General features: G+C 45.3%; 1 protein-coding gene across 1 annotated transcript in view; it reads left to right on the top strand.

The window, feature by feature from the left end:
- The window catches only part of PDIL5-3 (PDI-like 5-3), a 140178-nt gene that overhangs the window by 26843 nt on the left and 101158 nt on the right, over positions 1-12177 (top strand). Inside the window, exons 4-5 of the mRNA XM_087374842.1 lie at positions 11645-11702; positions 11817-12004. Of these exons, the coding sequence (XP_087230968.1) occupies positions 11645-11702; positions 11817-12004 (246 nt within the window). The remainder of the gene's footprint in view (positions 1-11644; positions 11703-11816; positions 12005-12177) is intronic.

The raw sequence follows: 12177 nt of genomic DNA, 5'->3' as shown, positions 1-12177 counted from the left end.
ATGTACGCAAAGAACTGCGCACCAAACTGGAGCCAAAGTCTTTCAGATGCATCTTCATGGGTTATGGTGACGAAGGTGAAATGGGGTACAGGTTATGGGATCCCGTTAAACGGAAGATTATACGCAGCAATGATGTCATCTTTAAAGAGGATAGTGTACACAAGGAACTCGTGCAACCTGTGGAATACAGGAGGGTTATTTATGATGATGTTGGACAGCAAAGAATGCCCATTTATATGCAGCAGCAGGCTGCTGCAGATAACCCTGTTCAAGAGGGTATACAGGCTGGAAATCAGCCAGATAATTTTGCCAATGATGCACCATTGGATATGCCAGCAGATGGGGCTGTAGAACAGCCAGATATGGTGGTACAGCCACCCGTCATGCATGACGAACAGGCTGGACAGCAGCCTAATCTGGAACATTTTGTTAGGAGGAGCACCCGTGTACAATGGCCTCCTGCCAGGTTTGTTCCAGGAGCCAATAATGTGGCTGATTTTATCATGCTGACAGATTGTGGTGAGCCTTCCAGCTTCAAGGAAGCTATGGGAAGAACAGAGAAAAGGAAGTGGGAGAAAGCCATGCAGTCAGAAATGGACTCCTTACTTCAAAATGATACAAGGGACTTGGTGCAGCTACCTGCAGGCAGAAAGGTTTTGCCATGCAAGTGGGTTTGCAAAGTCAAAGTGGATTCAAATGCTTTACCGAGGTATAAGGCCAGATTGGTTGCCAAGGGATTTAAGCAGGAGAAGGGCATTGACTTTGATGAGATCTTTTCCCCTGTCGTCAAGATGACTACTTTGAGAGCAGTGTTAGCTCGTGTTGCTCATGAGGACATGGATTTATGTCAGATGGATGTGAAGACTGCTTTTCTTCATGGAGATCTCCATGATGAGATCTACATGAGTCAGCCAGAGGGATATGCTGTTAAAGGGAAAGAGCAGCTTGTGTGTAAGCTCAAAAGGAGCTTGTATGGACTCAAGCAGGCACCAAGAGAATGGTACAAGAAGTTTGATGCCTTCATGCAGTCCCAAGGGTATCATAGGTGTGAGACCGATCATTGCTTGTACACCAAACGGGCAAAGGATGGCAGTTTGATGCTACTCATTCTATATGTGGATGACATGCTGATTGCCAGCAAATCTCAGCAGGAGATTAGTGCTTTGAAGAAACAACTGCATAAGTCTTTTGATATGAAAGACTTGGGTGATGCAAACCATATTCTTGGTATGCGTATTATTCGTGACAGGTCCAAGGGACTTTTGTTTCTGTCACAGAAAGAGTACATTGACAAAGTACTGCAGAGGTTTAAAATGAAGGGGGGGAAGTCTATTAGTACCCCGTTGCCTCCACATTTAAAACTCAGCAGTAAGGACAGCCCCAGATCAGATGATGATAAGGCTGAAATGGCCAAAGTTCTGTATGCATCTGCAGTTGGTTCTTTGATGTATGCCATGGTTGCCACTCGTCCGGATATTGCTTTTGCGGTGGGAGTCATCAGCAGGTATATGGCAAATCCAGGCAAGCGGCACTGGGAAGCAGTGAAAGGTGTCTTGAGGTATCTCAAGGGTACCAAAGACTTGTGCATATGCTATGGTAGGCAAGATGCATATGCTATGGTAGGTAGGATGCATTGGTGCATGGTTTTACAGATTCAGACTATGCAGGGAATGCAGATAACCGGAAGTCTACTACCGGTTATATTTTCACATTTGCAGGAGGTGCTATATCATGGGTGTCTCGGTTGCAGAAATGCGCTGCACTGTCAACTACTGAAGCTGAATATGTTGCAGCCACTGAGGCTTGCAAGGAAGCAATATGGCTTACTCGGCTGGTGGAAGATTTGGGCATTACAGGAGATATGCGAGTTTTGCATTGTGATAGTCAGAGTGCTATCATGTTGGCAAAGAATCCGGTCTTTCATCAGAAGACCAAGCACATAGATGTGAAATATCATTTCATCAGGGAGGTACTGGAAGACAAGCGACTTGAGCTTGTGAAGGTGCATACTGATGATAATCTTGCAGATTTGCTCACTAAGAGCTTGCCTACAGAGCGGTTTGCACATTGCCGCCACATCATGGGATTAGGATGAGACCACTCTTATTTTATGGTCTTGTATACAGTAACTGTATATTGCTGTAATTTTTATTCTTTTCTCCCCTTTAGGCACATTGCCACCCCTTTATTAAAGATATGACACCTATGACTGTCTTAAGACAGTCATAGGGGGAAAGCCTAATCCTAATAAAACTTATGAGTTTGTGGTGTGGCTCATCACTTCACACCCGCATCTTGAGTGTCACTCTTCTCTCTCACCCTCTCCCTGTTGTTCTTCTCCCTCTTACCTTCCCCTTCACCTCTGTGGTAGTTCTAGATCACTCAACTTGCGTGCTCCCACAGAGCTTGAGTTGGCTTTGTTACCGTGCTTGCAAACACAGCTCCAAGCCATCCCTCCAAGACAGCCACTGGTAAGGTAGTGAATCCTCCTTTGATCCGTGCACCTTGATGCCCTGGAAGACAACCAACAGTGAAGTCTCCCTCTGAAAGAAAGAAAGAAAGTCTATTAACGTCCACTGGAGACCAAAAGGTCTATGGGACAGCAAGAAACCCTCTAGTACATCTGCTTTAGGGAGGGCACATGGCAGCTTCCAAGGAGTGCAAAAAGCAACCCCAATTATTTAGAGTACCTACATGATATTCTGGAGAGTAAACAGCCATACCTCAGTTTAAGACTGAGAGTCTTTTGGTTTTGATTTAAAACCTCTGATTAGTGCTACCCCTTCACGGTAAACTGCCTATTTCTGGCAGACTTTAGCTAATTCAGTTGCCTTCATTTTGAGTTGATTTCCATCCTTCACGGTAAATTGCCCATTTTCCATCCTTTCTGGCAGCCCTGATTCTAGCTAATTCAGTTGCCTTAATCTTGAGTTGATTTTGTGTAAGCTCCTCTGCTATCCATACTTTGGTGCCCTTCAGCTTGTATGATTGTCGAAGAAGCTTGATCGGCATATCTTTTGACTTCAGTGTAAGGATTGCATGACCTCTATAGTTCAAAATAGAAGCTGGCCTGGAGTCGTCATCATCCTGCTCATCATCATTCACCCATTCAATGTTGGGAAAACTTGATTTGATCTTTGTCAATATTTCACTATATGTATCCTCCATACCAATCTTTTGGGAGCCCCCCTATTCTAATCTTCAGCGCATTATCACATCTAGCTTCGTGTTCTTTAATCTCTGCTTGGATATCAGACTGACTTGCTTTGTTGTCAACTTCCACAAACACTTCCTTCCTAGCAGTTTGTACTTCAGTGTGAACAAGATCTTTGACTGTAGAGACTAGCTGTGGGGTAGGGGGGGAATCCTTACAAGATTTTACAGCCTCATCAATTACTGCCTGCTTACCAGGCCCTTCCAAGATGTGAAGTCGGGCCTTTACTTCTGCCAGCTCCAATCGTAGCTCTAACTGACTGCTGCAGATAAAAAATCTGATCCTGTTGCCCGAGCATGGGCCGTTTTGAGCCTTCTTGTTGGTAATTCCGTGCGTATGGAGAGGGTGTCATGGCTACAACTGTAGAGTACAGAGTCCTGATCGATGTTGAAGGAGTTGAGGGGGACTTGGAGGAGAGGGTAGGCCAATCCATAGTTGGCTGTATGATGAACCCCCTTGGCTTAACCTAACCCCCGGGTTGGGTTGGGGGTTTAGCCCAAATCGGGGTTAGAGAGAATGTGAAGAGGAGGAAGGTAGGTTGGGCCATGCTTTGCTGGCCATATCTCTTGTTACCTCCTGGCTGAGCTGACCCCCTAGTTGGGCTGGGGGTTCAGCCCAGCTAGGAGAGGCTACGGGAGAAGGGGCGGAGAGGCTACGGGAGGGGGGGCGGAGAGGCTGCGAGAGGGGGAGCGGAGAGAGAGAGGCTACGGGAGGGGGAGCGGAGAAAGAGGGGCTACGGGAGAAGGGGCGGAGAGGCTACGGGAGGGGGGGCGGAGAGGCTACGGGAGGGGGAGCGGGGCGGAGAGGCTATGGGAGAAGGGGAGGAGAGGCTATGGGAGAAGGGGGGGAGAGGCTAAGGGAGAAGGGGGCGGAGAGGCTGGGAGAGGGGGGCAGAGAGGCTACCGGGGGGGGGCAAAGTGCGAGATGGGAGATTCACCAGCTGGTTCCCCTGAGCTATGTCTGCAGCAATCAGCTCTTCTCTAGGCCTCCTGGATGTAGGCCCCAACCCTGCTGATCTGCTACTCCAGTCTTCTCCTCAGGTGCTGCTACAATGGATGAGAATTGAGCCCCCAATGGGCTCCTTTTATAGGGGCTGGTAGCCCCCCAAAATAGCAGACTGGCAGCCTGCTCTGGCCGACCAGTAGCACCCAACCAACCGTGTTAACTACCTTCTCTTCTTCCTACTGCAAATCACGGGAATAGCACCATATCTTTCCACCCAGCCAACCTTGCTGAAGCATGAGAGCTGACAGAGAAAATTCGAAATCAAAACATACGTGAACAGTTCATTCTCTTCTCTCTCTAGCTTCAACAAGCCCCATCTCCCTAGATGGATCTAGATGCCACACGTCATCTTTATAGGGCCTTACTAATGCAACATTTCACCCCTCTCTTGGGATGCTTTGATTTCCTTTGCCCCTAGGCACATTTCTTGCATTAGACCCTTAGCCTTAGATCCACCTAGTCTGGTGCTATCAACCCTCACCTAGGACATTGACATTAATTCCCTCCCGATCATTCACATGAAGCGCAAACAAATAATTACAAACGTAGATCCTTTAAGGGAAATGTCGACTGATTCTTCCGAGGTCATGCTACCTCGGCTAGAGCGTAACATTCCTTCCCTCTTCAGACATCAGCGTCCTCGATGATAAAGTCTGGGAACACTCTCCGCAGCTGGTATACGGATTCCCAGGTAGCTTCGGATAGAGGCTAACCATGCCATGCAACCAACACCGTGGGTATCTTTTGATTTCGTATTTGCATTGTTCCTCGGTCCAGGATTCTTGTTGGTTTGCGCCTCGCATTATCCTCTATCTCCTGAAACAAAACCACACCTTCGATTAGTGAGTCACTTGTATGTAAAAATTTCTTTAAGCGCGAAACATGAAAAACCGGGTGCACCTTACACCCCTGTGGCAATTCTAATTTATAGGCTACCTTGCCTATTCTCTTTAGAATTAACCACGGCCCACAGTATCGAGGTGATAACTTAGCACACTCTCCTGAAGTCAACGACTTCGAGTGCGAAGGAACTCTGAGAAAAACTTTTTCTCCTTCCTTAAACACTCTTATAGACCGGTTTTCATCCGCATACACCTTGGCTCTATCCATAGCCTGGCGGATATTAGCTCTTGCAAGTGCTAGCATCTCCCGCATCTGAACCACAAAGTTCGCGGCACTAGGCACTTTTTGAGGTATTCCAACTATAGTTTGATTGGCTGGTCTATAACCATAGTTCAGCTCAAACGGACTGAACCCTGTAGAGGAATGTTTTCTATCATTGTAGGCAAACTCTAACAATGGCAATCACTTGTCCCATGTATGTTGCCTCAATGACACATATGCCCTCAGCATATCCTCTAAAGTCAGGTTGACTCTCTCCGTCTGACCATCCGTCTCAGGATGATCCCCACTACTCATTCCCAACTCAGTCCTTAGTGTCTCAAATACCGCGGTCCAAAAATGACCGGTAAATTTGACATCTCTGTCTGATACTATGGATCTAGGCAATCCATGCAGACGAAATATATGTCTAATAAACAAATCCGCTACTTGCGGGGCACTAACAGACTCTCTAGTCGGAATGAAGTGAGCCATCTTGGTTAGACGATCAATTACCACAAGGATAGAATCATACCCTCCTTGTGTCATAGGCAGCCCTACAATAAAGTCCATGGAAATGCTCTCCCACTTACTCAGTGGTATTTCCAAGGGCTGTAAAAGTCCGGGTGGCTTCACCCGCTCAGCCTTACTTACCTGACACGAGAAACACCGTGTCACATATTCATGAATATGCTTTTTCATCTTTGGCCAAAAGAAATCTTGCTTCACGAGATCATATGTCTTTTCGACCCTTGGATGTCCCGCACATGGGCTATCATGGCACTGTCGACGAATGACTCTCTGCCTGAGATCATTCTGACTAGGTACTACTACCTTGCCATTTCTTTTCAGCATACCATCCCTTATGGTATATCTTGCATAAGTTTGGCCTTTTCTGGATGCCAGGTCATCCTTTTCATTTTCCCCAGGTTTTAACACATGAGCTTTAGGCCATAAGCTCTGGACAAACTCGTCCACCTTTTGAGTTTCTTTGATCTCGGTCATTAGAGCACTCTCTAATACCGTGAAACTCATATTGTGCATAATGCGAGACAACGCATCAGCAACCTTATTATCCTTCCCTCTTCGGGACCGAATCGTTAAATTAAACTCCTGCATGAGCTCTGCCCACCTAGCTTGGCGGCCCCTCAAGTCAGGCTGTTTATAAAAATGTTTCAGAGTATCATGATCCACATCCACATAAAACTCTGAACCATACAAATAATGCCTCCATGTTTTCAAAGCATGGATAACAGCATACAACTCTAATTCATGAGTTGGCCAATTCCTTTGAGAGGGAGAAAGCTTCTTGCTTTCAAAGGCTACTGGCCTTCCCTCTTGAAGGAGAACTGCTCGTACTGCAATGCCACTTGCATTGTTTCCAGGAACAACGGTTTCTGGGGATCAACTATTTTTCACACCGGTCCTGTGACCACAGCTTGTTTTATGGTGTTCAAACTTTCTTGTTGATTCTTTCCCGATATAAAAGGTACTTTATCTGAGGTCAGATCAGTCAATGGCTATACTATTTCGGAATATCCTTTGATATGCCTTCTATAAAATTGGACAAATCCCAAGAATGATCGCAACGCGGTCAGACTCTGAGGGATTGGCCAAGTCAGTATCGCAGCCACTTTCTTTGGATCCATTTCTACCCCCTTTGGAGTAATTATGAATCCTAAATATTCAAGCCTAACCATACACAGTATAGTTTTCTTTTTATTTACATAAAGACTGGCTTTTCTCAAAGTACTGAACACTATTTTTAAGTGTTCACGATGCTCAGTAAAGAATATCGTCAATAAAATATACTACAAACTTTCCGATATATGGACGTAGTAAATCGTTCATAAGCATGACAAATGTCGTTGGAGCATTGGTAAGTCCAAAGGGCATTACCAAAAACTCATAATGACCAAACCTGCTTCTGAAAGCGGTTTTATGCACATCCTCGGCTCTAATCCTGATGGTAGCCACACTTAAGATCTATCTTGCTGAAAATCACGGCTCCATGTAATGCATCTAGCAAATCATCAATCCGAGCCATCGGATACCTCTGCTTAACAGTGATATTATTCAATGCTCTGTAATCTATACAGAGGCGAAACGTATCATCCTTTTTCTTCTTTAATATCACTGGCGAAGCAAAAGGTGAGAAACTTGGTTGAATCTGCCCCAACTTGAGGTATTCTTCCAGTTGTCTACGCACCTCCGTCTCTTCAGTAAAACTCATTCTATAGGGAGGTCTATTTAGAGGTTCTGCCCTCGGGATCAGTTCAATCTTATGCTGAACATTCCGCACTGGAGGTAACCCATAAGGTAGTTCATCCCTAAAACATTCAGAGAACTCCTTTGTTATAAGATTAGCCAGCTAAGCCATCTCACCACTTTGCGTAACATCAGTGCTAGCCGAAGAATCATCAACCGGCTCTACCGGTGCTGTGCAAAGGAATAAAAACTCTTCTTGAGCTTTTCGGATTTCCATCACGGAAACCAACGGTCCCTGAGGCATATCTTTTTCACCTCGCAAGACATAAAGCACATCATTCATCTTGAATTGATATACGTGCTTTTTCCAATCAATGGCTGGATTCTTCCTAGAATGCCACGCCATACCCAGGGCTATATCCGCATGAGTCCTGGGTATTTCAAAATCAAGCTTAGTCATTTCAAAATCAAGCTTCTCAGCATAGTCCTGAATACGAAGTTCCAACTGGGTAACCCTTTTGGTCCCATACTTCAGTTGAACTTCCATCTGCCATCTTGACTGTATACGCATAGTCAGATGGACTTGTCTTTAACTTCAGCCTCTTCACGAGCTTGGAGTTAATCACATTGTGAGTTGACGCTGAGTCAAACAACACAATGACATCATGATTGACCACTTGCCCTTTCATTTTAAATAACTCCGTATCATTAAAGGCTGTATACCCCGTTGTTGCGGGCTTAGATAGGATGTTATCAGGTGCACTCGTTACTAGCTTAGCAACAGACACACATAACAAACAAGGTACTGACCTCTGAGAAGATCCCGCTAGCTGAATCAGCATCTCTTCCGCTCTGGGACTTCCCTCCATTTCCACGTCGCATTCTGAGACTACCATCTCAGCCATTTGACGATCCTTATTACATGGACAATCCTTCCACTGATGAGGCTGAAGGCATCCAAAACACAAGCCTTCTCTCCTCGCTTTTTCTCTTTGCTCTGGGTTTAAGGGAGACTTAGACCAAGCCCGGGCTGCCATTGGGGTTACTTTCCTTTTCACTCCAATGGTGGTACTTGATTTAGGAGTTTCAGGTGGTTTCGCCTGCTTGGCTTGACCACTCGGCTGAGAACCACTCCCTCTACTAATCCATTTCTTCTTAAACCCAGATTTCTTTTGGTACCCATGCTGGGTTCCAACCTGTGCAAACCCACTTGGCCTGCTGCCCTTGGCATCTTCATAGTTCAGGGCTATGGCTATTGCATCATCTAACGTGTTCGCGTACTTAGCCCGAACTTCCATTTTTATCCGATCATTCAATCCAAATATGAAATCTTTCACTTGGATTGATTGAGGCAGTGGTTCATCAACCTTCATTACGCTCTCTCGAAACTTATCAGTGTATTCAGCCACTGACAAATTTCTCTGACGAAGGTTCCTATATTGATCCCAAGCTCGGAATGCTTCGTTAGGAGGTAAGAAGTGTTTCCTGAATTCTCTTTTAAACCCCTCCCAGGCAGTGGATGCTATACCATCTTTTTGTTGCTTAATCCACCACCGATCCGCAGCCTCACTAAACATGTGGGTGGCCTCGCGGATCTTCTTGATGTCATTTCTGATTTCACAAATGGCGAATGCCTCGTCCCATTTGTGTAACCAGGTCTCAATGACATCAGAACTACGGTCATTCATCCGACCAGAATACTTTTCCGGCCTGTAATTGGCAATATTTGGTACTTTAGCCTTCCTAGGCTCGACCGTATGGACACTAGACTCCGGTTCCATTGGAGCCTTTCCCTTCTCATCTCGAGAAGGTTTGGCAGACATACTGTGTATCACTCTTCTAAGTTCAGATTGCCCTGCATTGGCCTGTAACTGTTGCGCTAATAACTGCTGCAAGGCATCCTCAAGCAATGCAATCCTGCCAGATAAGGTGTGAGCTCCTGGGCGCGACACCTGCTGGGTCGGCCGGACTCCTGACTCACCAGGGTCCCTCCTGGAAGCCCCTTCTTCTACTTCCATTCAGGTCAATGGGTGTTTTGCTTTACAAACTGACACAATTCAGTGTACTGGCACTCTGACACAATTCCCTATACTTGGGAATGCGTGCAATCCCACATGCACACTGACCAGGCATTTGACACATGCATAACCCAAATAGCGCTTTTCCCTATACTAGGGAAATTCCTGCAAACTAACTCTGACTGAAGCACACAGGCATAGTCTCGAGCATAAACTGTCCCTGCTACAGCATTAAACCTTCATGCAGACTTATCACTTACGAGATCTTGTTCATAAGCGGAGCATCAACGAAACTAATCAGGAAAAAAAAAAAAACACAGAGTTGGCGGAAGCTCCCTGGTTGATCGCTCCTGCCAAGTGAACCAGACTTTCTCTATTTTCGAGCAGCACTCCACCATGCGTCACGCCAGGCTGCACCTTGGAGATACCAGTAATCACATGTCGCGTTGCAGGCCTCCCCATTCACGAGCCACTTGCGTGCGTCAGTCTACCAAATGAATCAGTCCTTTCTCTGTGGTTCATTAGGTCAGCCCGTCGTGTGGAGGTCACGAGCCCACGAGCTGTTTGCGTGGCCTTGGACGAACCAGATAGGTGGTTCGTCAACCTATCGTCTATCTTCACCAATACCCCCCAGATCCCATGCATCGCTCAATCCATGTATCACTTTGAAAGTCTCCCGCAATACGAGCCTTCATTCCATCGTAGACCACGGGCAGCAACACCTATTTACGTCAACCTGCCTTATGCAATCCCTCGCTCCAGCAACGGCTCAGAAACAGCCACCACGCTGTTCGCTACCAAGTTACGCTGCAAGAGTTAGCTGCTCACTCTCTCTTCACGTCCCGTCCAATCCACGTCGCAGGTCGTTCACGAGTAGCCTACGCTTCTCTATTCGTTTCATCGTAGATCACAAATCCCCTCTCATCCTCTAGCCCAAGCTCTGATACCAATTGTTAACTACCTTCTCTTCTTCCTACTGCAAATCACGGGAATAGCACCATATCTTTCCACCCAGCCAACCTTGCTGAAGCATGAGAGCTGACAGAGAAAATTCGAAATCAAAACATATGTGAACAGTTCATTCTCTTCTCTCTCTAGCTTCAACAAGCCCCATCTCCCTAGATGGATCTAGATGTCACATGTCATCTTTATAGGGCCTTACTAATGCAACATTTCACCCCTCTCTTGGGATGCTTTGATTTCCTTTGCCCCTAGGCACATTTCTTGCATTAGACCCTTAGCCTTAGATCCACCTAGTCTGGTGCTATCAAACCTCACCTAGGACCTTGACATTAATTCCCTCCCGATCATTTACATGAAGCGCAAACAAATAATTACAAACATAGATCCTTTAAGGGAAATGTCGACTGATTCTTCCGAGGTCATGCTACCTCGGCTAGAGCGTTGCTTTTCTCTCTGAGTATGCTGCCCATGTGGCAGCCACATCATATCCAAGTCCACCTCCCCCATGCTCTCCTCATATGGGGCCTTACAGATGGGAGGTATTTTTACTTTCTCAACTATATTGTAGTGAAGTTTTTTAACATAATGCATGCTTTTAAAACTGAATTGCTTAGGATGGCACCGGCATTGAATGCATTTGACAGTAAGGTGGCCTCTACAAGGGCAGATGCAATACTGATCTTGTATGAAAATGATATGCATGCCAAAATTTTCACTTTTTCAGCTGTATTGTAGTGAAGCTTTAGGTTATCTGAAAATGCATGCTTTTTTAAACTGATGGTTTTGGATCCTGATAGAAGTTAGTTGCATTTGCAACATTTGTAAAGATTGTGGCACCTCTTCAAATGTATTGTAGAGCGGCCATTGAATATTATTGCCTTTCTAGCTCATTCTGAAAGATGGCTAATATATATGTAGCATGATTGCATTGAGCTTTTGTGAAGTAGATTCTTAATACTCTTGTGATACGTGGTATGGCAGAGATTATTGTTAAAACCTTTTTATTTTACCCCGCATTCATAGAGTTTATTGTTAATACAGTTAATGGTTATGCTATATATATCTATGTATATTGTTTTGAACCTTTTTGAAGGTCAACGGATAAATATTAACTCTTTTTTCCCCTTCCCTTCAGTTTTCCAGCTCTTTCTTGCGAATTTGCATCTGTCGATGTGAGCGATGTCTTAGGCACAGTGAGTGACTTTCTGTCTAGCACATCCTTTGTTTGAGTTTTATTTGTTGCATGTTCTTTCACTTTTATGTGTTAAAATAGGAGTGCAGAATTGACCATTGAGTTGTTGTTGCAGAGTAGATTTAATATCACCAAAACTGTGCGGAAGTTTCCTATTGACCCCAAGCTGAACCTTGTGGGGCCCGAGTTTCATCAAGGTACAATCCCAAACCCAATAAGCCATGGGGATGAGGATTCACTCGAAGAACTGAGCGAGGGTGCTGTGGCTTTGACGTCACAAATGTTTGACAAATTTGCAGAAGAGTACAGATCTTTCACTACTTGACTCATCTATTATTTCTGCACTGAGCTTTACCTTCTTCCCTTTTATATTTGTGGCGCCATATCTACTTCTACTCTAATTTGTCTTGGTAGATGCAAAACACTATTTTGGTATTGTCTGCCAACCTCTAAAAAATGCAAGTAGAGTAAAGGAA

Source organism: Dipteris shenzhenensis, chromosome 5, assembly GCF_047967505.1.
Source record: "Dipteris shenzhenensis isolate YYH24624 ecotype China chromosome 5, Dip_SZ_1.0, whole genome shotgun sequence".
Classification (NCBI taxonomy): Eukaryota; Viridiplantae; Streptophyta; class Polypodiopsida; order Gleicheniales; family Dipteridaceae; genus Dipteris; species Dipteris shenzhenensis.
This window is presented reverse-complemented; position numbering and strand designations above follow the sequence as displayed.